Below are 26459 nucleotides of genomic sequence, written 5' to 3'. Positions count from 1 at the left end.
CGGGTTCTGTCGCGTACATCGATTTTAGCGACGGTTCATAAATCAAACATATGGAAGATTCAGAAAGAATACGAAACGTTTAACTTCATTGAAGCGGCACATTTTGTTACTCATGAGCCCATGTTTACATTGTTGTATTATTAAATAGGTCGGGTCCCTCTAAGAGAAAGATGCTATCGAATGTACTCACTTTGTCTCTTTTCTCTGACCACCTCCGGGGACCACCTCCGGGGAGCGGAGGGTCGATGGTTCTAGCCCTTTGCCTCGTCATAGCAAGGACATTAAACATGGCCCTTGTTCTTACCCTAAAGGACATAATGTAAGGACTGGTCGGCTCGGAGTAAGTTTACTGTATGGGGTACTAACGCTAAACTGACATCACTGTTGAATCCTAGAAGGGACATTGTCGCGTTGTCGCATTGTCGCGCTTTGGTTAATTTTGACACTTTTTGTTAGGGTGACATTGCGATAACGCGACAATGCACCTTATAGGATTCCATACATCTCAGCACCACCAACCTCTCATACACGCGCATGCACATCGCTAAATAATGGAATAGGCCTGAACGCGAGGCTAAACCCCAGTTCACCTCACCTAATTCCCCTTCTGTTTCTGTTACTTTATAAATATGCAGTGACACGTGTTGCCTGGAGATGACAATGGAAGTTAAACAATTTGTGTCTGAAATACATAATAACATGTTCAAATAATGTTTGCTGCACTCAGAAATGTTCCAGATTTATGATGGCGGTCTGTAAATAATCCAGTCTGGACCAGACAATCCAGTGATTGACATCATGAGCATCGTTCTACGCAACTAGGATACGATGACATGCATGAACCAAGTAAGCGAGCCTGACCTATTGATCCCGTTTGTCGCTTCTTACGACAAGCATGGGTTGCTGAAGACCAGCTCTATCTCGGATGTTCACAGGCTATTGAAATAACAACCGCTGTGTACGAGTGTTTACCCATGTCTACAGAATGGACGTAGATGTGTCTCACCTCCATGGCAGTGATATCCACGATAGAGTTTTAGCACTTCAACAGCATGTAGGTATGTTTCAAAAATTTAATGAAAGCGTCGTGAAGTCAGCAAGACATTGAGAACAGTATGTTCATCTCCGGATACACTATTTTGAGTGTATGTGAATGGTTCGATTTAAAATGTAAGTATGAAAATACGTTTGTATTGGGTGTTTATTTATTTATAATAATTTAATAAACATAGGGCGATACTGAAGCATTCAAAGAATTCAAGGTAACGTATCGTTGATAATTTATACAACTGAAACAGATTATTTCCAATCAAGGGGGGCGTATATTAGTAGTTGTAATGGCAAGTTTCTTAGCAAATCTATTTCAAAGTAAATAGTGATTGCTGGGGAAATAAATAGTAACTCGATATCACAAGTAAATTACTCCAAGAGAAATTAAAGTAAAATCAAAGTTGTTTCGTCAAGGTGTCGCTTTACCATTGGTTATGTTATTTATTGAGCTAGATTTATGTGTAACTTACAGAAATACATGGAGACTATTTCGTCCAATACGGTGTTCAGTAAACTACGTTTATAACGAACACGCCTATAAAGAACTGACGGATATGACGAACTTATTTTTTTGTCCCGGTCATTTCTTTTATATATGCTGTACATATGCTTATAACGAACTCCGGTTATAACGAACTAAAATTAGTGGCCCCTTTGAGTTCGTTATAACCGTAGTTTACTTTATAAGTAATCGAGATGAAGTCCCAAAACCATATTTTCCCGAGTTGTGAAGTTGTTTTTCAGACTTCACTAGATGAGATATATTATCGTATTTGGCAATAGTTGACGTATAGTCAGTTTCATGCTAAAATGACTCCATTTCGAAGACATGTAAACAACTGATCAAGCCACATTCTTAGTTACATCAGTAATCTTAAGTGAGTGAACAAAGTAGTACCTCGTTAAAACATTTTTTTTTAATAAATATAATAGTTTATGTTTTATATTTTTCAATAATAAATAAGGCTGGTGGGGCCCCTGTAAGAGAAAGATGCTATAGGATGTTCTCAGTGTTTCATTTTCCTTCTGACCAGAAAGTCCTGTTCCTTCGTATTTGGAATAACATGAAAAAAATCAAATTCACAACAAAAAGTAAAAGCCACAAAACCCTTTCCATATTCATAAGAAATCACTGCCAAAAAGAGAGTCCTTTGTACGATTCCGACTATATCATGAGCATGTGTTTATTAATCACTATACAATAATGATGATACCAGGTGTTCGCGAAAAGGTGGGCATATCCTGCTCCAGCTGTGGCACCCGTCACAAACACATGCAAAGGCAGATCAACTGTTCACCCGAGAAAACAAGGGAGTATATGGTACAAGTCAAAATAGGAAATTGCATCGGGCATCATTTTTGTCACTGATAAGTCAAATGATATTACGTCCACGTGTCTACCATAAACATTTTGAAAGTTTTAGCGGGCCCTAAATGTTGTAACATTGATCAAACACCTTCTGAGCAAGAGTTGTATGGCGGTTTTTTTAAATCCTGGTTGAAAGAGCATGCTTGATTGTACTTCAAAGGTTTTGAAATGTAGACACCAAGGGATGGAGCTGCAGGAATATTGCTCGACATGAAGGGAAAGTCTCCCTCTTGTCATAAAGTCTGTGGAGATTGTGCTGTCACTCTGAATCTTTATGCATATATCTAAATATGAAACAGATGCGGCGGTCTCACTAGTCTGATTAATGTCTAGTTCAGGTGGGTAAATCAGCGGAAGGAAATTGGCTATTTGATTGTTATTGAATGACATCAGATCATCGATATACCTGAAGCTTAAGTTTTCTTCTTGGCCAAATTACCTTCTTTTGACTTTGCTTCTCCGAGCAGAAATTCTGATTCATACGCATAAAGAAACAGATCACCAAGAAGGGGAGCTAAGCTGGTGCCCATGGAGATGCCTACTCCTTGGCCTAATGTTTTACCCCAATATTTCACATCGATGTTATCAATGAGGAATTCACATACTGTTTTCTCAGTAAACTTTAGATGGCATTTGCTTCGATTTTTGACAAATTGACCTGAACCGATGTGTTCTATATACTCTGTCAATGTTCACCACGTTTGGTAACAAAAGCCCCATGGAACAAGGAGTGAAGTTTGCCACGTGGGATAGTGGTGTACAAAGTTGAAAAATCAAATGTTTTGACAGAACTGAACCTGGTTCTCTTCTGAGATTGTAAAAAGTCAAGCCAATCTTTTCCGGTTTTTAGAATCCACATGGTATTAATTCCACTTGACTGAAATACTTTCTGTGAATATAAAGAAAGTCCTTCCTTGATTTTATAAAGGATTATGGTTAATCTCTGAGACAGGGATTTGGTGTTACATTTGCTGGACCCAGCAATATGGCGCACCAGCGGCAACGCGCATTATCACATGTATATCACTGAATGACAATTACGGCAAAAATTAGTGGCCCGCTTCGTGGAATTTTGTGGTACGAAAATCACACAAGAACAGATAGCAAGTTGTTTAGATTATGTAAAGTAGAAGTAATAGGAAACGCCTCCTACTGTCACATACCACCCGCGTCCGTTTGGATGCCTTAATCACGCCTGCTAGTCATACAACCTTGACATCGTCACCAAGGGCTCGTACTGTTGGCCTTGACAGAGACTGTAGCGCCGTAGCTTGTTCCGTTTGAACCTGCAGACAAGCTGATGGTAAACATGTCAGGTATCAGATATCTACGTTGCCATTGACCATATTTTGAGACAGCATACATGATGAGATTGAGGGATGTGCATTCTATTGGAAGATTAAATTCATTAAATACCTGTCACTTGGACTATTTCATTTCAATTGATTTGAAACAACTCACCTTCTTAGTACGTTAAAACCACATATTTTTATATAATGTAAATCAATAAGCAAGTAAATATTAATGAACTTGTGTGCACCTTTTAAAAAATATTACAAATTTCAAAATATGTCTTAGTTCATGTGTAAGTTGAAACAGTTATCACGGTCAATGTGAAAGCCATTGTAAATTGCCTAGATGCTGTCATTCTTTCCCCTTGCGTAATGGCAGTACCTTCTTTCCTGAGTGAATACAATTTGTCAATTCCAAGTTAATTTGTTTTGTATCAGTATGATCCTTCTTTCCTATTGTTAACACCGAAAACGAAGGGAAGTTGGCACGTTGATCCTGAAACAAGTCGTAGGCCGCCACTAGCAAAACATCCACTTCCAGAAATCTCCAATGTACTGTAACCCCTCCTCTGTTACTAGGGTCTTCGTTTGTAGTTTGATATTTCGCAACAAGTATTTTGTTTCATCTTCACATCACTCCACTTTTCTTTCCAGTTGTCATGACGAAGTGTAACGTACATACCATCCACATTGAATGAATGAGACTTGGGGGAGCAATTAAACCCAGCAGCATCCATGCTTGCCAGATTTATTGCCTATATACAGACTTTGTTGCCTTGATTTCCCCTCCTACACGATAAATGTTCTCTGAGAAGAGCAATGTCCCTCCCAGTTTTAATCTTTGTGTTTTCATTGAAAATAGATCAACATTCTCACTTGCGATTTTCTCCCACCGTTTAGTGTATGTTCAACTTCGTCAACCTTTGTGTTGGCAGTTTTAATCAAGTAAAGGTTGATACTTGACATTTAGTAGCCAATATCACGAGATGAAAGGTTGTGCCTTATTTGCTATAAGATTGAGAAATTTATATGGGGCATGGGGATGATTAATCATTGGAAAGATGTAACCAAACTTATTAAAGAAACTTTTCTTTATTTCGCATATGTATACTACTATATGTGTACCTACGAATTACATAAATAATTATGAAAATATTGCTTTCAACATTCCTAACTCTAAACAATGACACTAAACATGTCTATGTCATTCGGCAACAAACATGGGAGGGAGATACATCCTGTCCTCGACTGGTTACAGACATTGTGAGGGTTGATCCAGTGTATATGTTACAGGCATTGTGAGGGTTGATCCAGTGTGTATGTTACAGGCATTGTGGGGTGATCCAGTATGTATGTTTCAGGCATTGTGAGGGTTGATCCAGTGTGTATGTTACAGGCATTGTGAGGGTTGATCCAGTATGTATGTTACAGGCATTGTGAGGGTTGATCCAGTATGTATGTTACAGGCATTGTGAGGGTTGATCCAGTGTGTATGTTACAGGCATTGTGAGGATTGATCCAGTATGTATGTTACAGGCATTGTGAGGGTTGATCCAGTGTGTATGTTACAGGCATTGTGAGGATTGATCCAGTGTGTATGTTGCAGGCATTGTGAGGGTTGATCCAGTGTGTATGTTACAGGCATTGTGAGGGTTGATCCAGTATGTATGTTACAGGCATTGTGAGGGTTGATCCAGTGTGTATGTTACAGGCATTGTGAGGATTGATCCAGTATGTATGTTACAGGCATTGTGAGGATTGATCCAGTGTGTATGTTACAGGCATTGTGAGGGTTGATCCAGTATGTATGTTACAGGCATTGTGAGGGTTGATCCAGTATGTATGTTACAGGCATTGTGAGGGTTGATCCAGTGTGTATGTTACAGGCATTGTCAGGATTGATCCAGTATGTATTTTACAGGCATTGTCAGGGTTGATCCAGTGTGTATGTTACAGGCATTGTGAGGATTGATCCAGTATGTATGTTACAGGCATTGTGAGGATTGATCCAGTATGTATGTTACAGGCATTGTGAGGGTTGATCCAGTATGTATGTTACAGGCATTGTGAGGGTTGATCCAGTGTGTATGTTACAGGCATTGTGAGGATTGATCCAGTATGTATGTTACAGGCATTGTGAGGGTTGATCCAGTGTGTATGTTACAGGCATTGTGAGGATTGATCCAGGGTGTATGTTACAGGCATTGTGAGGGTTGATCCAGTATGTATGTTACAGGCATTGTGAGGGTTGATCCAGTGTGTATGTTACAGGCATTGTGAGGGTTGATCCAGTATGTATGTTACAGGCATTGTCAGGGTTGATCCAGTGTGTATGTTACAGGCATTGTGAGGATTGATCCAGTGTGTATGTTACAGGCATTGTGAGGGTTGATCCAGTATGTATGTTACAGGCATTGTGAGGGTTGATCCAGTATGTATGTTACAGGCATTGTGAGGGTTGATCCAGTATGTATGTTACAGGCATTGTGAGGGTTGATCCAGTATGTATGTTACAGGCATTGTGAGGGTTGATCCAGTATGTATGTTACAGGCATTGTGAGGGTTGATCCAGTATGTATGTTACAGGCATTGTGAGGGTTGATCCAGTGTGTATGTTACAGGCATTGTGAGGATTGATCCAGTATGTATGTTACAGGCATTGTGAGGATTGATCCAGTGTGTATGTTACAGGCATTGTGAGGGTTGATCCAGTATGTATGTTACAGGCATTGTGAGGGTTGATCCAGTATGTATGTTACAGGCATTGTGAGGGTTGATCCAGTATGTATGTTACAGGCATTGTGAGGGTTGATCCAGTGTGTATGTTACAGGCATTGTGAGGATTGATCCAGTATGTATGTTACAGGCATTGTCAGGGTTGATCCAGTGTGTATGTTACAGGCATTGTGAGGATTGATCCAGTATGTATGTTACAGGCATTGTGAGGATTGATCCAGTATGTATGTTACAGGCATTGTGAGGGTTGATCCAGTATGTATGTTACAGGCATTGTGAGGGTTGATCCAGTGTGTATGTTACAGGCATTGTGAGGATTGATCCAGTGTGTATGTTACAGGCATTGTGAGGATTGATCCAGTGTGTATGTTACAGGCATTGTGAGGGTTGATCCAGTATGTATGTTACAGGCATTGTGAGGATTGATCCAGTATGTATGTTACAGGCATTGTGAGGGTTGATCCAGTATGTATGTTACAGGCATTGTGAGGGTTGATCCAGTATGTATGTTACAGGCATTGTGAGGGTTGATCCAGTATGTATGTTACAGGCATTGTGAGGATTGATCCAGTGTGTATGTTACAGGCATTGTGAGGGTTGATCCAGTATGTATGTTACAGGCATTGTGAGGGTTGATCCAGTGTGTATGTTACAGGCATTGTGAGGGTTGATCCAGTATGTATGTTACAGGCATTGTGAGGGTTGATCCAGTATGTATGTTACAGGCATTGTGAGGGTTGATCCAGTATGTATGTTACAGGCATTGTGAGGGTTGATCCAGTATGTATGTTACAGGCATTGTGAGGGTTGATCCAGTGTGTATGTTACAGGCATTGTGAGGGTTGATCCAGTATGTATGTTACAGGCATTGTGAGGGTTGATCCAGTATGTATGTTACAGGCATTGTGAGGGTTGATCCAGTATGTATGTTACAGGCATTGTGAGGGTTGATCCAGTATGTATGTTACAGGCATTGTGAGGGTTGATCCAGTATGTATGTTACAGGCATTTTGAGGGTTGATCCAGTATGTATGTTACAGGCATTGTGAGGGTTGATCCAGTATGTATGTTACAGGCATTGTGAGGGTTGATCCAGTATGTATGTTACAGGCATTGTGGGGTGATCCAGTATGTATGTTACAGGCATTGTGAGGGTTGATCCAGTGTGTATGTTACAGGCATTGTCAGGGTTGATCCAGTATGTATGTTACAGGCATTGTGAGGGTTGATCCAGTATGTATGTTACAGGCATTGTGAGGGTTGATCCAGTATGTATGTTACAGGCATTGTGGGGTGATCCAGTATGTATGTTACAGGCATTGTGAGGGTTGATCCAGTGTGTATGTTAAAGGCATTGTGAGGGTTGATCCAGTATGTATGTTACAGGCATTGTGAGGGTTGATCCAGTATGTATGTTACAGGCATTGTGAGGGTTGATCCAGTATGTATGTTACAGGCATTGTGAGGGTTGATCCAGTATGTATGTTACAGGCATTGTGAGGGTTGATCCAGTGTGTATATTACAGGCATTGTGAGGGTTGATCCAGTGTGTATGTAACAGGCATTGTGAGGGTTGATCCAGTATGTATGTTACAGGCATTGTGAGGGTTGATCCAGTATGTATGTTACAGGCATTGTGAGGGTTGATCCAGTGTGTATGTTTCAGGCATTGTGGGGGTTGATCCAGTATGTATGTAACAGGCATTGTGAGGGTTGATCCAGTATGTATGTTACAGGCATTGTGAGGGTTGATCCAGTATGTATGTTACAGGCATTGTGAGGGTTGATCCAGTATGTATGTTACAGGCATTGTGAGGGTTGATCCAGTATGTATGTTACAGGCATTGTGAGGGTTGATCCAGTATGTATGTTACAGGCATTGTGAGGGTTGATCCAGTATGTATGTTACAGGCATTGTGAGGGTTGATCCAGTGTGTATGTTACAGGCATTGTCAGGGTTGATCCAGTATGTATGTTACAGGCATTGTGAGGGTTGATCCAGTATGTATGTTACAGGCATTGTGAGGGTTGATCCAGTATGTATGTTACAGGCATTGTGAGGATTGATCCAGTATGTATGTTACAGGCATTGTGAGGGTTGATCCAGTATGTATGCTACAGGCATTGTGAGGGTTGATCCAGTATGTATGTTACAGGCATTGCCATTGTATTATGTATCATATTTCGGTTTCAGGTGAACATCGGCTTAATATTTTCAAAATATGACAGAGCAGGTCCTATGAACATGCATTACCTGGAGAGACTTACTGTGCTTAACTTGTCCATTCAGAAGGCGGAGGAAATTCGGCAGAGGTTAATATCCTCCGTTGTCACGTGGAAATCAGTTTGTCCAAGAGCACTTGGCAAGTAGCCGATTGCTAAAGTTTGTTCTTTTCTGTTAACAGTGTATGGTATTTGTAAAACAAGATGTACTTTACGAAACATCAGTGTATGTCAATGAGTATGCTTTTGACATATGCTGGTGCCAATCAAATCATTTGGGAATATCTACGCCTTGCTACATATCACAAATCATATAATGTCCTTGTAATGTGGCGGTGGGGTAGCCTAGTGGTTAAAGCGATCGCTCGTCACGCCGAAGGCCCGGGTTCGATTCCCCACATGGGGACAATGTGTGAAGCTCATTTCTTGTGTTCCCCCGTCGTGATATTGCTTGAATATTGCTAAAAGCGGCGTACAACCATACTCAATCACTACTTGTGTAATGTCAACAGTTTAAAAGACAATATTACCCTATTTTGTCATGATTGTAATGAAGTTACAAACTAGTGGGAGTTTTAGCAGTTCTCACTCATGATGATAACGACTCTACCTCCTACTTTCATACATAGTGTTAGATTTGGCCTGTACCCTTACACACACCACACGTCACGCATTAATCCTCTCTTCCGAAATAACAGTAATCCTACACTAATAATTACAAGCGAAGCATTAATAGCACACCGGATCATTTCCACAAAGGTGCCCGTTGAAAGGCACTTGCTGTAGAAAATAGCCACCTCCAGAATAGCACGATCAATCTATTTCAGCTCTGTAAGTGTTTAGTCAACCTGAATAGCTATGAATATGCTTAATACACCGATCCTACAAATGATCGCTTTGCATTTTCGGTGACGACAAGGAAGTAGGTCGTACTAAAAGGACCAGTGAGGAGTGTTATTGAGCTGATGATGGCTAAACGAATAAGGCAGCATGTTTTCCAGGCAAGGAGGGAAATGGCAGGAGAATGGTAATTATGACATTGTTTCTGAAAACATGCCGCGGGCAACTCGCGGTATTCTACCAAGAGTCTTTAAATAACAATGTTTGCTGTAGTTCTTAATTGTCATTAGTCTTGTGAAGATATTGTTTTAGGTAACATGTGGTTTGGATTTACGGACCTTTTTAAATACGGTACTTTTTGTAGACAATCGAGTGCAGTTTCTGGAATGTGGAGAGCCAGATTGTGATGCAGGTATGTGGTACGGTGTTGTAGTCCGAAGTCGGATTTAGCGTGTTTAGCTTGTACATTAATAACTAAACGTGTAACGTTTGTGGATTACTTGTTGGTGATTATCCCGTGTAGCAGAACTTGATAGCTTTGAGTAGACCATGAAAAGCCATAACCATTTGGATTTCGTGTTTATTAATTCTGACTATTTTGATTTGGACTACATTAATGTAAAACCACCAATCTGCTTTCATAAAGAACGCACGGATACGGGCATCCAACGACAGCTCTATCAGGAGCTATCACATATCAGACGTGCCTAGACAAGGTATTCTCAGCGGACGGAATTAAAATAATTCTAATTTCCTTCTGAATGTCATTGCTGGGCTGCCCGCCTGACATCCAGAAATGATAACAGATAGAACAAAGTTACTGACCATGTATAATTGATGCTGGTTATGTCATCCCTAAACAGTAATAGTCAGCATTCAGTGATGTAGATGTTTCTGGTTTAAAGGACCAGTATTTCATTTCAATAGTCAGCATTCAAGCATGTAGATGTTTCTGGTTTAAAGGACCAGTATTTCATTACAATAGTCAGCATTCAGTGATGTAGATGTTTCTGGTTTAAAGGACCAGTATTTCATTACAATAGTCAGCATTCAGTGATGTAGATGTTTCTGGTTTAAAGGACCAGTATTTCATTACAATAGTCAGCATTCCGTGATGTAGATGTTTCTGGTTTAAAGGACCAGTATTTCATTACAATAGTCAGCATTCAGTGCTGTAGATGTTTCTGGTTTAAAGGACCAGTATTTCATTACAATAGTCAGCATTCAGTGCTGTAGATGTTTCTGGTTTAAAGGACCAGTATTTCATTACAATAGTCAGCATTCCGTGATGTAGATGTTTCTGGTTTAAAGGACCAGTATTTCATTACAATAGTCAGCATTCAGTGCTGTAGATGTTTCTGGTTTAAAGGACCAGTATTTCAATACAAACGACCACAATGTTTCGTGTTGCATCGTTTTCATCAAAGCACATTTGGCTCAGGACAAACGTTTTGGAGTAATGTTTGTGTTAATCCTTGTGTCATGATTTGTTAATGCAGTTGCATTTATGACTTATTGTTAAACACTGAAAAAGTGTCGTTACGTGATGCTTACAGAGAAGAGATAATTGCTTTTTACGGCAAGCATGGGTTGCTGAAGACCTATTCTACCCCGCATCTTCATGGGTCAGGGCACTAAGGAACCATTCGCTCCAAGGCGTACGTCACAATCAGAAGCCATTGACAACAAATGGTTTAGTGTGCCTGTAGACAAGAATAACTGTTAAACCTATTCACCTCAACAACGGGTAAGCTCTTGATGTTTAAAGGCGAATCACCCTTCTTGGGATCTCATCATGTGTGTTTCCGAGGTCAGTTGAAGGGATCCTTGGATGTCGACCCTACCTCTATTTTTTTACATGAACGAAAGACACTCGTTCAGATAACCTGCTTTGTTTGGTTTCATGAAGTCGTGATACAGTCAGTCAACATCAGTCAATGTCCATATGCTTCAGTAATTTCATGTTTATATATAAACTACGTTGGTGGTGAAGTGTGAACATTTGTTGTGTATTTGACTGTCAGAAAGACAAAGAGACATAAATAGCACGCCCTCGCTCTGCACTTTATCTGATTATCTCTATTTACAGGCCCGAGGAAGTGATAAGGACGCATGTGACTAACCCACTTCTACTTGGGACATGGTTTAAACGTGGTTGAAGGCCCGTAACGATGGATTTCATTAACACTTTTCTTGAGGTGTTTCCACTTGTTTGCACCGTGCTCTATGTCGATGGAGGGAAACTTGAAGACCCCAGTGCGTTCACTAGGACAATCCGTATGCCTCATGTCCGAGCCGAGGAGGTACGTTCTTGAATCAAATAACGTTCTGATGATATTTTCACCTCCGCATGCGACAAAGTTAATGTGAAAACATTAGACATATTGTAAATGGCACTTGTCATAATTAGAGAGCGTGATCACCAATACCAGTTGAGATGCGGTCAGTCTGTTGTTGATCCATATGCATACATTAGATGTAATCACACAGCGCCAACCTGGTCTGGACCCTTGCCAAACTGTTATAAAAAAAACTGAAGATGAAGCACGTTTAGGAACATCTGTATCAAATACAAATTGCATATACATTTTCCTGTGTAGGTAACCCTTCTTGTTGGGTTGACATTAGTGTAATCGTGTTTAGCTTCTTATCGTAATGGAATGTAATCATTTAATGCAATTCATTCATTCTAACTGATTATGTATAGACAGTTCATTCACACGTGTATATATTATACACGTTATATGTTGAACCCTTGAAGATATTGTCTGTGTGAGTAATGTGAAATATGCTTTTCACGCTTGAGAATAATAACAAGAGTTTCTTTGTCGAGGGATCATAATGACTGAAATAATTGATATGAATATATCAAATAAACTCTGAAATGCCTGTGAAACCTATTCTCGTGAATATATCTGGGAACAACAGGACTTCATTTGTTAATGTCTATTGGGAATTTAACTATTCTATATGTCTCGGTCTTTGAATCAGTATAAACCATCTATAAAAATACATCTTTATATGATAATGTTCTGTTTTAGGCAGACGCTCTCCTCTGCCATGCGGTGAGGTTAAACAGGAGAACGGCATACATAGGTACAAATGCACTCACTGTTTCCATGTCGTAACATTATCAATATCAAACACTTTTCAAATATGATCCTGATTGGCATTCACAATCAACATAATTTAATCATGACGAACACGCTGTACGTTAAGATGATTAAGTACATTACGTGGATTATGCAATACCGCGAAATTGTTTCATGAAGACGATTTTCATAAAGATTAGAACTTATGTATTTAGAACTTCTACCACCATTGTTCTATGATCATACCGTTGTAAACATAAGTTATGATATGTAATAAAAACACGTACTATTAAATAGTTTTTTAAAGAATATGTCCCTCTCTTGTTACTGTACAGTCAAGTATGACCCCCACGCCTCCAGAACCAGAGCACATCATCTGATGGTGTACGGATGCAAGGTTCCCGGGAGTACGCGACCCTACTGGTACGTCTCGATATCATCATTAGATTCAAAATCATTGTTTTCTGTATTATTCTCTGAATTCTGTAATTAAAAATCATATATTTTTGATTCTGTTCATAGTGCTGTGTTTGTCTGGACTCCGGACCATATGTCTAAAACTAACAGGTACTCTTCATTGAAACTATAGACACACAAAGAGCAGGTTGTCAACAGGTGCCTCTTTCTATTTAGGGATTTTTAGAATTTATATTGTTTCTGTTTCCATAGCAATAAGATTGATTTTGACTCATTTTGCTTCATACTGGTTTGTGCCTGACAGAAATACACAGTTCCGAATCCCAATTCCATGGTATTGTTTTGATAGCTCAATAACTACACTTGTATACAGACAGACAGGTTAGATAGAACTTCTCTCATCAAGTTGGACTTGAAGTTACAGTCAGATGATTTGTTCTTTCGAACGTGTTGTGGCCGGGGGGATTTGTCATCGTCTGATGACTCTTGTATCAAAACGTAGGTGTATTAAGCAATTCAGAATTATTCTCAGTGAATGGTCATTTTAAAATGGCGCACTTGGAAGTTTCAAGGGCTTCGGTCCTGTCCCACACTGAAGCACACGTACCGCACGTGGTGTCATCATAGGCAAGTGACTTTGTTCGTTATATGTCTATGTTCACCCATCAGTGAATGGGTGCCCGGTAGGAAGAGATGGTGATGTGACTGTTATCCTTCTAGCGCCTCACAGGCAGCTTGGGCTGTATACTCCCAGCGAGCTGAGAATAGAACCGAGTGCACACTGATCCACCTACCGGGGTAATAATAGTGTAGCGCTTTGGGTATCCACTTGGTGAATGGAATCTGGCGCATTATAAATGCACTTATTATTTATCATTGTTATTCATCCTTGGGATGTTTTTTATATTTTTAATTCAGATAACTATTGATGAAACTGTAGTCAAACATCTCATGAAGCAGGAACTACTGTCAATACGGACTGTTTGGACATCCAAGGTTACATCATGATGCACTCAGAAAGGATCCAAATGGCTCCTGGAGACAATGATCTTATATATGTAGACGTGTTTGCTTTACTGACCTAGCGAGAAGTATATTTTGGACTACAGGGCCCGCTGTACCTCGGTTGTTGACCGCTTCTGAAACATGTTCCTTATTTTTAATTCTCACATCTTGTGTTTCAGGTCTTGTGGGGAGACCAGTGACCGCTCGGAGCGCTCAGTGTGTTCAGACGGAGACCGCCAAGTAGTGTTTGCCTGGGCACTTGACGCACCATCTATGAATCTCCCTGAAGGTAATACATCACACGCGTGTATCGTCATATGCCCACACTATTGAGAATGTCACAGAGGCATGTTCAAACCCGGCTTTCGAAGTCTTAAATTTCAACGTCGATGGCTGTCAAAGATGAACTCAAAGTTTTATGTCGTACAGTTGCCATTTCGTCGTCCTCTACAAACATAGCGAATGCACATTCCGTACCGCTTACTACTCAGGACCGACCACGTGGTCTAGTGGATAGAGCGTCTGTCCAGAGAGCGGAAGATCGGTAGTTCGACCCCATGGCCAAAATACGTAATGATATGGCTCGCTGACTTTGTTGATGCATGTCATCTTCTCCAAATTGCATGGGTCTATGCTCATGATGTCAATCACTGGATTGTCTGGTCCAGTCTCGAATATGTACAGTCCGCCGTCATATACCTGGAATATTGATGAGTTAAACGGCGTTAAACAACAAACAAACAAAACTTGTCAGCACCCGCGTTCACTGGTTCACCACAGTGGTAAAGATGGAAGACCTGCATCACTCTGGGCTTACCGTACACGTATACTAGCACACCGTCATTTACTGTTCAACGCCCCGTTACAGCCAGCTCATTCATTTAACCCCGGACAAAATTTAAACGGCATGATATGGCCTCATCGTTTGTGATCAGTGTATGTGCAGATTCTATTCTATATGTGAATACAGATAACTAACAACGTTACAGGTGTAAGTCATTAATGTGGCTCATATATTAATTACATAGATGCGTATGAGACATAGTAATAGATTCATGATACAACCATGGTAGGGCTCTTAAAACATTTCATTTTTCAATTCCCTTATAAGAATGGTTCAAGGTGGGATTGCGTCTACTGGCATCGCTTTTTCCTTATAGCCAGGACAATTACTGTGTAACGCTGTCGCTTCACCAGTTCGTGTTTGTTCCAGGTGTGGGGTTCCGCGTTGGAGGGGACACAGGGATCGATTATATCGTCATACAGCTACACTATGTGCAACGATTCCCGGGTAAGATAGTGATGAAGCCAGGTCCTTTCTATGTCAACCGACCCGTGAAGATCCGGGGTAGAATAGGTTTTCAGCAACTCATGCTTGCCGTAAAAGGCGACTATGCTGGTCGTAAAAGAAATATTGCTGAGTGCGGCGTTAAACAACAAACCAACCAACCAACTAATTCTATGTCAACCAGGAAACCCAGAATATCGAATTCTCGAACTGCTTTTATCAGGTATCAAGTTAATAGTTTTCGTTTTACTCCTGTTGACTTGGTACTTACCACTGAGGTACACTACATGTATTGGTCATTGTATACTTACAGGTTATCTGACGGATGACTCCGGGGTAACACTGCACATGACCTACACACCGTAAGTTACAGCACTGGTAGAGCTACTACAGGTAGAATTAAGGAAACGATGCATTCTATTACTTTTATGTCACGTCAGATATCGATGGTTGTGACAAACAGAACAGAGTATTCCGCTGTCTGAATGAACATTGTTTATCTCTCGAAGCCCCTCTTCCCTTTTGTTCATGTGGTATTTAACTTCATGTAATCAAGATTTCAAGGCAAACAGCCAAGAGGGTAAAAATGGCCATCGTTTATGCAGTTGTAAAATGTCAACAAAAACATGTTTTGGATTCAGACAACCGAAGCAAGCGGGTTTCTACGTGTTAGCAGATACTGGCTACATACCTCCTCAAATGCAAGGTTGGTTGAATTTCTTTAAAGAAAACACACATTTACGGTTTAAAAGAAATACTCGTTCAATCAGGTTTATTCATAATATCCATTGGTGTTTAAATACTTTAATCCAATTGTATACACAATTGTGTTGTAATGAATCATCTAAACTTACCGCCTGGTGTATTGCATATCATTCAGCTCCATTAATATGCCGTCATTAATAAATATCAAACATGTCCCAGTTAACCTATTTGGTAATATGATTCTGCTGTTGTCACAATTCAAGATTCTTTTGGTAGAATTCCACATGGAAAGTGCCTGCGATTACGACAGTTACTCTATCTTCCCTATAGGCTATAGGACGCACTCGCATAACCTAGGTAAGCTCTTCCACATAGGTCTTCCAGGCTCTCCGGGTCGAGGAAGTACCAGCACTTCTATTTGGGTGTTGGGAGGGGTCAAAGCTGGCGAACACGGTCAGGCTTTCCAGGGGGTGTTAGAACTGATATTGAGGACCAGCCTTAATAACCGACGGCTGAAATCACATTGATCAAGGTTGTCTTCACACCGAAACCAGCGCGATATCTGTTCTCGTACACCCTCTAGATGAAATCCAACAGTTTCATCAATAGTTATCTGCTACAATAATAGCATTTGCATCAGACCACTTGTAAACATATGTATATACATACACCATCCGTGCAGGAATAGATCAGTGTCTACAATGTTCCCGATACACCATCGCAGCCTGGAAATAATTAGGGCCCAAAAACACAAAACAATCTTATCGCTACAATTATTGCAAATATTTTATAACATCGTGATCTTAGGATTAGACTGTCATCGCCATCCACTTAAACAAAGCCATTGTAGGCTAAGATCGCGAAATTAAATCTAAGCCGTCTTACAATCGCGCCAAGATCGGTTTGTGCCAGTGGAATAGGACAACTGCATGGTGATTGTGGAATTGATTGTAGGCGCCTAAGATCGATTGTAACTGTGCAAATGGGCCCAGAGTGCGTCGTACAAAGCGATCTTAGCACTAAGGTGATCGTAACCCTAAGATCGCTTTGTGGAACGGGCACCTGGAATATATCGCACTAGTTTGTCATGAAACTTTAATACAATGCATGTCCTTGCCTCAGGTTTAGTAACATCTGGCTACCGGATTAGAGACGGCCACTGGACAGAGCTAGGACGGATGTCCCCCCAGTTGCCACAGGTAGGTGGTGGACATCACTGTGTTAGTGCAACTGACTGTAAGCAATTGCCCTTACAGTGAAAGTGAGACTCGAATCAATTAGAATGTCTGCCTTTGGTTCCATTTATACACGAACTACGTATTAATCGAAACATTCACAGTTTTGACATATTCTACATGACAAGTAAAATGTTACAGGAATTATTTCTACGCCCTAAAGAAATTAAATGCTTGGGAGATTAGTTTAGTGTTTAAATTTATCTGCACGTGTCAATATCGAAGAAAGAGTCCAAAAAAGTGAGTATGTATAAGAAAAAGGAGAGTTCAGACCATGCTTCATTGGTGCAGCTGTCAAATTCACATGACATTCAAATACCTGTGCCACTGTTTAAAGTTACTCCCATGGCCAATTTTCTTGGGGTTCATAAATGAAACAAAATTAAAAATGATGGCAGCGTTCTTCCATCTTCGATATTCGATTAGCTTTAGTTATTGGATGAAGTGAACTGTGACATTTATATCACGAGATTACCTTATTACGTCCCTGTGGGGGGGGGTCTAATCAGCACTTTGAAGTTCGCCTACTCATAACGCGGTCCGTGAATGGCGTCAGCTGGTACAAAAGATCCCGAATGCGTCAGCAGTTAAGTAATATAACATTACAAACAACGCCTTTTATGTACAAAATGTCAGCATTATGTGTTTGTATCGCCATTACTTGTAAATGATTAAGTCAACACGACCATAAAGTAACAAATATCAGATTAACGCAACTACACCTGTTTGGTTCAGGGCTGTCCTTATGTTTCAGACATTCTACAACGTCACAACTCCGAACATCAGTATACGGCGGGGGGATATCTTGGTGAGCGGAACATCATGAAGGTCATTTTGTACCATAAGTTGTCCTTTAGCATACAATGATCAGGTGGGGTTTGTTTGTGGTGTGGTGTGTGTGAACACTGAAACATTGGGGTTTGTTTGTGATGTGTTGTGTGTGAACACTGAAACATTGTGGTTTGTTTGTGGCGTGTTGTGTGTGAAAACTGAAACATTGGGGTTTGTTTGTGGTGTGTTGTGTGTGAACACTGAAACATCGGGGTTTGTTTGTTGTGTGTTTGTGTGTGAACACTGAAACATTGGGGTTTGTTTGTGATGTGTTGTGTGTGAACACTGAAACATCGGGGTTTGTTTGTGGTGTGTTGTGCGTGAACACTGAAACACTGGGGTTTGTTTGTGGTGTGTTGTGTGTGAACACTGAAACATTGGGGTTTGTTTGTGGTGTGTTGTGTGTGAACACTGAAACATTGGGGTTTGTTTGTGGTGTGGTGTGTGTGGACACTGAAACATTAGGTTTGTTTGGGGTGTGTTGTGTGTGAACACTGAAACATTGGGGTTTGTTTGTGGTGTGGTGTGTGTGAACATTGAAACATCGGGGTTTGTTTGTGGTGTGTTGTGTGTGAACACTGAAACATAAGCAAAACTGTAGTGGGCAAAACGGTTCAGAATATCCCATTCGACAGTTTACGGTGCAATCTTTCTGAAAATACATTTTATATATATTTTAACAGGACTATGTGGAATTTCAGACGAACAATACATTTAAGACCGATGTAACTGACCGTCATGCTTATACGATGTCAGCTACTGTACTGTATTTGTATATATTGCACAGGCGGCCAGATGCACGATGAATAGCATGCAGAGAGAAGAGTATACAATGATTGGGTGAGTGGTCCTTATACACATACAGAGAGTAGGGTATGCAATTACTAGGAGAGTGGTCAACATACACGTACAGAGAGAAGAGAATATAACGATTGGGTTAATGGTCCACATACACGTACAGAGAAAAGGGTATACGATGAATGGGTGAGTGGTCCACATACACGTACAGAGAGAAGGGTATATAACGATTGGGTGAGTGGTCCACATACACGTACAGAGAGAAGAGCATACAATGATTGGGTGTGTGGCCCACATACACGTACAGAGAGAAGAGTATACAATGATTGGGTTAATGGTCCACATACACGTACAGAGAGAAGGGTATACGATGAATGGGTGAGTGGTCCACATACACGTACAGAGAGAAGAGTATACAATGATTGGGTGAGTGGCCCACATACACGTACGGAGAGTAGGGTATACAATTACTAGGAGAGTGGTCAACATACACGTACAGAGAGAAGAGTATACAATGATTAGGTGAGTGGCCCACATACACGTACAGAGAGAAGGGTATACAATGATTGGGTGAGTGGTCCACATACACGTACAGAGAGAAGAGTATACAATTACTGGGTGAGTGGTCCACATACACGTTCAGAGAGTAGGGTATACGAAAATTACATAAATATATGGTCAGCCCTAATAACCAGAAAGTTGAATGCCTTATAATATAGACGGAATACATAATTTCATGGGTCTTGACTAGTCTCCAAAGACATTTGTTAATTTGACCAGTGACTGTGAAGAAGATCAAGCTTGAAAGATATGGTCTTGATAAGAAAATAACTACCTTGTACAAAATGAAAAGTAGAATTCGAAATATATATTTGATTCAAGAGTTTTGAGATCAACGTTTGACGAAATCATAGTTTCTAGATCAGACAGTCGTGTGAGATATAAATAGTCATTCATATTGAACATGGAGTAACAAAATCAGTGAAAGTACTTATACATTCCACCCAGGATCTGTTGGAAGTCATTAATGTCGCCGTCTTTTCCTCCTCCAGCGCCACCAATACTGACGAGATGTGTAATTTCTACATCCTCTATTACACATACCGGAAGGAGAATCTCAAAGTCCAATACTGCTTCCGGAATGCGCAACATTTCAAGTGGGCAGATTACCTGGAAACGATACCGGATTCTGCCAGTTCCCTAGCGGGGATTCCGAACAGTGATGCAATCAGAGACAAATTCCGACCACGTCTGCCAAGGATGAGAGGCAGACGAAATCATGCGACTATGTAACCCAGCTTAATATGCATATTTCGGGCAGTACAACTAGCAGAATTGATGGTACCTAATTCCATATATATTGCATCATCTAAACATGTCAAAGTGATAGTTGTGAACATGTTCCCCGGAGAGTTGTTGATCTCATTCGTGGCCGTAAGCCCCAAATATCCACGATAGCTTGGAGACATGTTTAACACGCTGAGACCGCATCTTTTACTCACATCTTGATTCAAATGTTTTGCTCTGGTTTCTAGGCTTGAGAAAATCCGTTTTTAAAGATTACAAACTCGGGTTTACTTGTTATGCAACCGCGTTATATTTGGAGATGTCTGTCGTTTACAAAATAGAAAAAATACAGATGTTGTCTAGGGATCAAAATGAAAAAGGAGTACTTCCTGTCAATACTCGACGTGTTTGTTTACAAGACGTTCTCTATCACCCGCATTTCGATGAAGTCGCTATTTAATCAACGACTGTTAACACGGCCTGGTTCCTTTTAGCGCTCCGACGACAAACGCCCAAAACGGGATATTTGTGCAACTTGGGCCATGGGTTTGCTGCCATCTACTCCAGACATTGCTTCACTATCAGACAATGTTCGTGTATTACACCGCACAACATTCGTTTGTAACAGTATAACGGGGGATGGATGAACGTGGTGTATGCATATCTGTCGACCATGATTTGGACAGGATTAACATATATTTCAATGTACTTGCAATGCATGGTGCTATTTTAATCATCTCTGTTTGATCTATGTCGACATAACAAATATAATGCTAACTCTGTTCCTTGTTATAATAATGTACTCTGGATTGGGCGACACTGACGAATCATGTAAAATGCGATGCAAATTGTGGCAGCCATGAAAACAGAAAAAATCATTTAGACATTACATTGTTCCATTGGAAAAGTCTTTGTTGTTATCTTTTTGATTGTGTAGTGGAGCACATCATTTTCTGATGATGATGGTGATGATGGTGATGATGATGATGATGACGCCGTGTACAAACTCAAGAGTGAATTTTAAGGAATTGATGCGAACCTGCTACACCGGCTATTCTTGTCGGGTGGTTGATGCCTGTCATCGTATTTCAATTACTCATCATATCAAGCATGATATCATTCTGGTCCAGACTCGATGTTTTGGAGACCGCCGTCATATAGCTGGGATATTGTTCAGTGCGGTGTTAAGCAATAAAATAGAAAGTGAATGATCGAGTTTCTGTATCTGAACACTGCCTTGGACGTCATTTTAGAAATATGTTAAAGAACAAGAGAAAAGGTTACCCGGATCTTAAAAGTTAACTACTTTCTTGGAACACATGATTGCGGTTATGACCGAATTGGCCACTGGTTTTCTGGAACGGTCAAATCAACTGGCCGTCGCATATTTGTCCAGGGTTAACAAGGTATTGGAGCGGCATCAAAGCGTTAATCGCAAAATAGCTTTGCACTGTCAGACTCCCCTCACAGTATTAGACTATAGCGTTATGGAGAAGTATTGCAGTAACAGAATTCAACGCACGTAGCAACGAAAGGCCTAAGGTATGGAATACTGTAAAGGCGATCTCGACATTTGGAAACAAGCTGAATATGCAAAAGGTACAAGAATGCGAGATTTGACCAAAGTCTTGCAGTCAAATGTGATAGGTAATAGTAAATTTTCGCAAAAATCGAGAATGCGACATTTGTACACGATATATATTCTCGCAATGTACACTTGCCAAATCAGGCCACAAATACTAGAACACGAAATCACCAAAGAGTTTAACGCCGAAGACCTGTTTTTCGTGACATTATTTGTAACATTTACATTCAATTTAGAAAAAGATGAGAGGCGGGAGCAATTTTATTTTTTGTCTTTTATTTCTTGGAAAACCTGTTGCGATCTACAGGCTCGTACCATTTCATCAAGAAGAGGAAGTCAGGAAGACACATATTAGCGATATGTCTTGTCTGTAGGTACCGGGAGTCAACACAATGACAGTGTGTGTGTGTGTGTGTGTGTGTGTGTGTGTGTGTGTGTGTGTGTGTGTGTGTGTGTGTGTGTGTGTGTGTGTGTGTGTGTGAGTGTGTGTGTGAGAGTGTAATTTATTGTTAAACAATAATTGTAACTGTATTGCGTTGTTGCTGTTGAGATTCATTGCATTGTATTTGGGCAATGATTAGTTGTCTGGAATGTACTTCTTTTTATTGTTAGCAGTGGTGAGGAAGTTATCATATTTAGATGCTCGAATTATCTGTAACCTTACGGGACAGCATAGATGGATGTCAAGCGGAATATTCTGTGATGTTCTAGTGACACTGGACTGGTCAAGTTCTGTCCAATCTCATTAAAATTAGATCTTAGTTCTCGCTACTGCTAAAGAAAGATCTGAAGACATCCCATTAGGAACAACCTTTCATCCTACCAATCAGAGCGTCGCTTACCAGATCATGAAAGTGACAGTCGGATTTCTAATCATGCAACCTCGAAAACTTTAACACGGGGTATCCTGAACGATAGTTACGGTCTTAACGACTGAATCCATATATAAGCCTAGACCATCTATTAGCCATTCCAGAATGTTCTTTTGTTCAGGTTACACATTTTTAATCGAGAATTTGTCAAAATACGTTTCGAAGCGAAGTCGCCAATTTGTAATTAGTGCCGTAAAGCACGAGAAAACTGCCTTCTGACTGGCTAATGTCGACTTCTTGTCAGTCATTCCATTGGTCGGTCAAAGTTCGCGCAAGGTCGGTCTGACGTGACCCGTAATGGGATGTTCTCAGATCTTTGTTTAGTGGTAGCGAAAACTAAGATCTGATTTTAATGAGATTGAGTTCTGTGTGGAAAGTGCTGAAAGCTGGTTAGACTATAGCGGGCGCGTCCCTATTTCATCTCACATGTCATCTCACATTTCATCTGATATTACTTCCAGACCAGTTTTCGTGTGACGATTCCCAGCCTAGGCCTATCTCGGATGCTTTTGCGGATTAGTGAATATTATTATCACTGAACTTTTTTATATCACAACTGCCAAAAAAAATTGTATTTGATACAACCATTGAATTGGATCACCACTCTATTGCATACTGCCACTGTAATTGCTTTGCAGTAATTTGTATTGATTTGCAAACCTATTTAATTTTGTAATACAATTGTTGATTGTATAATGTTGGTTGTTTGTTGTTTCACATTAAATTCCTTTACGTGCATATTTCTAGGTTAACATATTGTTACAATTTGGGACTCGACCCGCAACAATATATTCATATCTTACTTCTTGTCGGAGAAGGCAATATAATAAGGTCACAATCAACTACTGTATGCTACTAGGGAGACTATACAAAGACTCCCTAATACTACAAATAGTGCGAAGGTATTACAATGTTATATAACCTCGTATACATTAGGACACTTGTTTGATGTGAAGTAATAGTATGTAGTAATTCTACCAATATAGGGGTATAACAACTACTAACAATGTGAATATTTTTTAACGTCGGAGGTGAACATCGTTTCTGTAGTTTGTTTGTTTGTTCGTTGTTTAACGTCGCACTCCGCAATATTCCAGCTATATGACGGCGGTCTGTAAGTAATCGAGTCTGGACGCAATTGGGATCGCTGATCTGCATCAACCAAGTCAGCGAGCCTGACCACCCGATCCCGTTAGTTGCATCTTACAAGCATAATAGCCTTTTACTGCAAGTATGGGTTGGTGAAGACCTATCCTATCCCGGATCTTCGTTTCTGTAACTAACGGTGATTGTTTTTCAAGATTTCAGGCACCTTAATGTTTTCATTATCGTGAGACATATTTTTGTTGCCTCGCAAAAGCATATACATGAATGTGTTTTTTTTATATTGAGTCTGTCTTTAATTAAAAGTATATTAGAACTGTAAGAACCAGAGTTGATTCCTTTACATTTCATAGAAACGAATAACGGAAACGGGTTATATGTTGCGTAAATCACATAACATTTTCAAGCTCATTCATAACTTTTACACCATGTGCCCAAGTGGGGTATTCTCGCGTTCTTGACTTTTGAAAAAAAAAGTGCTTTGTAGGAAACCACGAGAGTTCTCCAAATCTCGCATTCTCGCACTTTTGGCATTTTTAGCTTGTTTCGAGAGGTAGAGATCTCGAAAACGCAAGAACGTCAGAATGTCCCTTACAGTGTTCCATGCTAGGGTGACGCATGTTGGCTATTTCTGTGAGCGCACGCCTGAGGGGGTGTGGGGGTCGACAAAGGAGCGATCGGATAACTGAATCTTCTCCTCATTATGTCAATCAAATCATGAATCAATAGATCACGACTGATGTATCTATAGCCGCCTAAATATACATCCAGCAATGCATGCTTAAATCAAGTCTCAGTTACTCATACTGGCGACAGAAAATAACGGGAATGACATCCAACTCTTATACGTGATTTATTGGTGGTGCAAACATGGCATCTAGTGGGATGTGATCAAAATACGAGATGTTGTTCTTGTAATAAGCTTACCATTGTTGCTGCCTCGTTTAACGTTGCACTGTGTTTATACGTATGCATTAGCATTTCAAGTTCAAGGTCAATACGACAAAATATATACAGACTTACACAAATCAGTACATTACGCATTCTATATTCTTTAAATAAATGTGTTCTACTTTCATGTGGTACATATAGAATGAATGTTTTCCACACAGACTGAGGGAGCTAGTGGAACGTGAGTAGATTGCTGTATTTGAATGTTCCCGGGTGTCATATCATGTCCTGTCATATCTCTCAGACTGACTATATAACATCCATTATAACATCCATCAGCACCACTTGGTGTCAATATGCTGTCTGCGATTGATTTGTGCTTAAACCATACCTTGTTCAAAATAATATATCATCATTAAGGATGGTCACAGAACACCTTTCCTCGAGGATAATTATGTAAGGGATCGGTGCATCAATAACTGCTGCCACTTCAAAGGCGTTTTAACAATGCGGTGTAGTGTGTTACTTGATATTTATCAGCTTCCTTTCGAATGTAATCACACTGATAGGAAATGTAATACTTAGTAACGGTTGCCAGCTATTAATGCTCCTGAATCAAACATTAAGTTTAATCAACGAGTCGGGGTCTACTGCGTCACCAGTTACGAGACGACGACTGATCTGCCTCGGGCCTGTATGGAAGTAGAGTGGTGGGTGAGCAAACTGTCCGACTTCAACAGCAGGCCCACTGTGGCAATCCACCCAGACCTGACCTAACAATAGAATGTGTCACGCCTTGGATGGGATGCGACATGTGGGCAAATGGAAACAGGAGGCTTCTGAGAAGAAGTTGCACATTAGTTCCTTGGAGATCAAAACTGTTCAACTGGCTCTCCTATCTCGATGCGAGCTACATATAGTTTGTTATTTTTAGGCGGTTATTTTTTTCAGAAACGAGAAATTGATTAAAAGGTCTTTGTTTCGATTTTGCGAAAATAGCAGGATACAAAACTACTTACTCTAACCTTACACTGATATTACATTTTACCCATGCAGGTGATGTACCCATAAGTAATCTTTTGCATTGCATTTTACATACTATACGATATTCCTTCTCGGGTACAAAGAAAGGGAAACAGTTGAACACGACCAAGACTATAAAGCTACATGAAGTCTACTAACGTGGCTATCATCCTTCTTCGCCTTGGTGTCTTCAATGCGCAGCCTCTGTCTCGCCTGTATGAACGCACATGGTGGTCACACCTGATAGTGAGGTGTCCTCCCATTAGTCATACGGCCCATTAGTCATACGGTTTAAAACAACATATGGTATGGTAGACTGCACCAACAGCTACCTTTGTAATACCCACAATTAAAGTGGAATGATCCAAGAAACACAAAATTACAACTTTCAATACTTTTAATAATCTTTTAATACTCCTCAGCATAGCATATGTATTCATCATAGCACATATCATCATCAATGACCTATGTTATATGACATATATACATAAATAAACACATTAAGTAATCACTGTAAGTTAAATGATCATTAACGCAGGATCACATATTAACATTTTGAGTTTGCAGCTTCACATTAAGTGGTCAGTTGGATACAGATAACCAGCAGCATCCAGAAACTGAACACAGTTTTTCTAACCTACTCTGAGTTGGTCCCACAATCTGATTTTCTTTCTCGCGGTACACTCGCTTTCTGCCTTGGGGAGCAGCACCAAAGTCAATTTGACGCATCTTGGCAGATTTAGACGTCTCAATTTGCTTGATCAGTTCAACAAAACGATAAATGTTTGGATGATGATGTGACAGAGACTTGTTCAG

At 40.2% G+C, this 26459-nt stretch overlaps 1 protein-coding gene across 3 annotated transcripts; it reads left to right on the top strand.

The window, feature by feature from the left end:
- The first annotated feature begins 9549 nt into the window (after positions 1 to 9549).
- Positions 9550 to 21075, top strand: LOC124135743 (peptidylglycine alpha-hydroxylating monooxygenase-like). Of its 3 annotated transcripts, XM_046501263.2 has the most exons (15): positions 9550 to 9697; positions 9875 to 9922; positions 11600 to 11813; positions 12552 to 12606; positions 12938 to 13025; positions 14204 to 14313; positions 15238 to 15315; positions 15626 to 15674; positions 15954 to 16018; positions 16294 to 16374; positions 17140 to 17216; positions 18007 to 18060; positions 18871 to 18923; positions 19934 to 20222; positions 20663 to 21075. In XM_046501263.2, the coding sequence occupies exons 3-14, from the start codon at positions 11682 to 11684 to the stop codon at positions 20172 to 20174; spliced, it is 1083 nt and encodes a 360-aa protein (XP_046357219.2). In that variant the 5' UTR covers positions 9550 to 9697; positions 9875 to 9922; positions 11600 to 11681; the 3' UTR covers positions 20175 to 20222; positions 20663 to 21075. The 3 variants fall into 3 exon arrangements, with proteins under 3 accessions (XP_046357219.2, XP_048252177.1, XP_046357218.2); XM_048396220.1 differs by having other exon boundaries at positions 19934 to 21075; XM_046501262.2 differs by lacking the exons at positions 9550 to 9697; positions 9875 to 9922 and adding an exon at positions 11139 to 11257 and having other exon boundaries at positions 19934 to 21075.
- The last annotated feature ends 5384 nt before the right edge of the window (positions 21076 to 26459 follow it).

Source organism: Haliotis rufescens, unplaced genomic scaffold, assembly GCF_023055435.1.
Source record: "Haliotis rufescens isolate VD_foot unplaced genomic scaffold, xgHalRufe1.0.p SCAF_1, whole genome shotgun sequence".
Taxonomy (NCBI): domain Eukaryota; kingdom Metazoa; phylum Mollusca; class Gastropoda; order Lepetellida; family Haliotidae; genus Haliotis; species Haliotis rufescens.
Note: the sequence above shows the minus strand (reverse complement) of the source record. Positions and strands in the feature narration are given on the sequence as shown.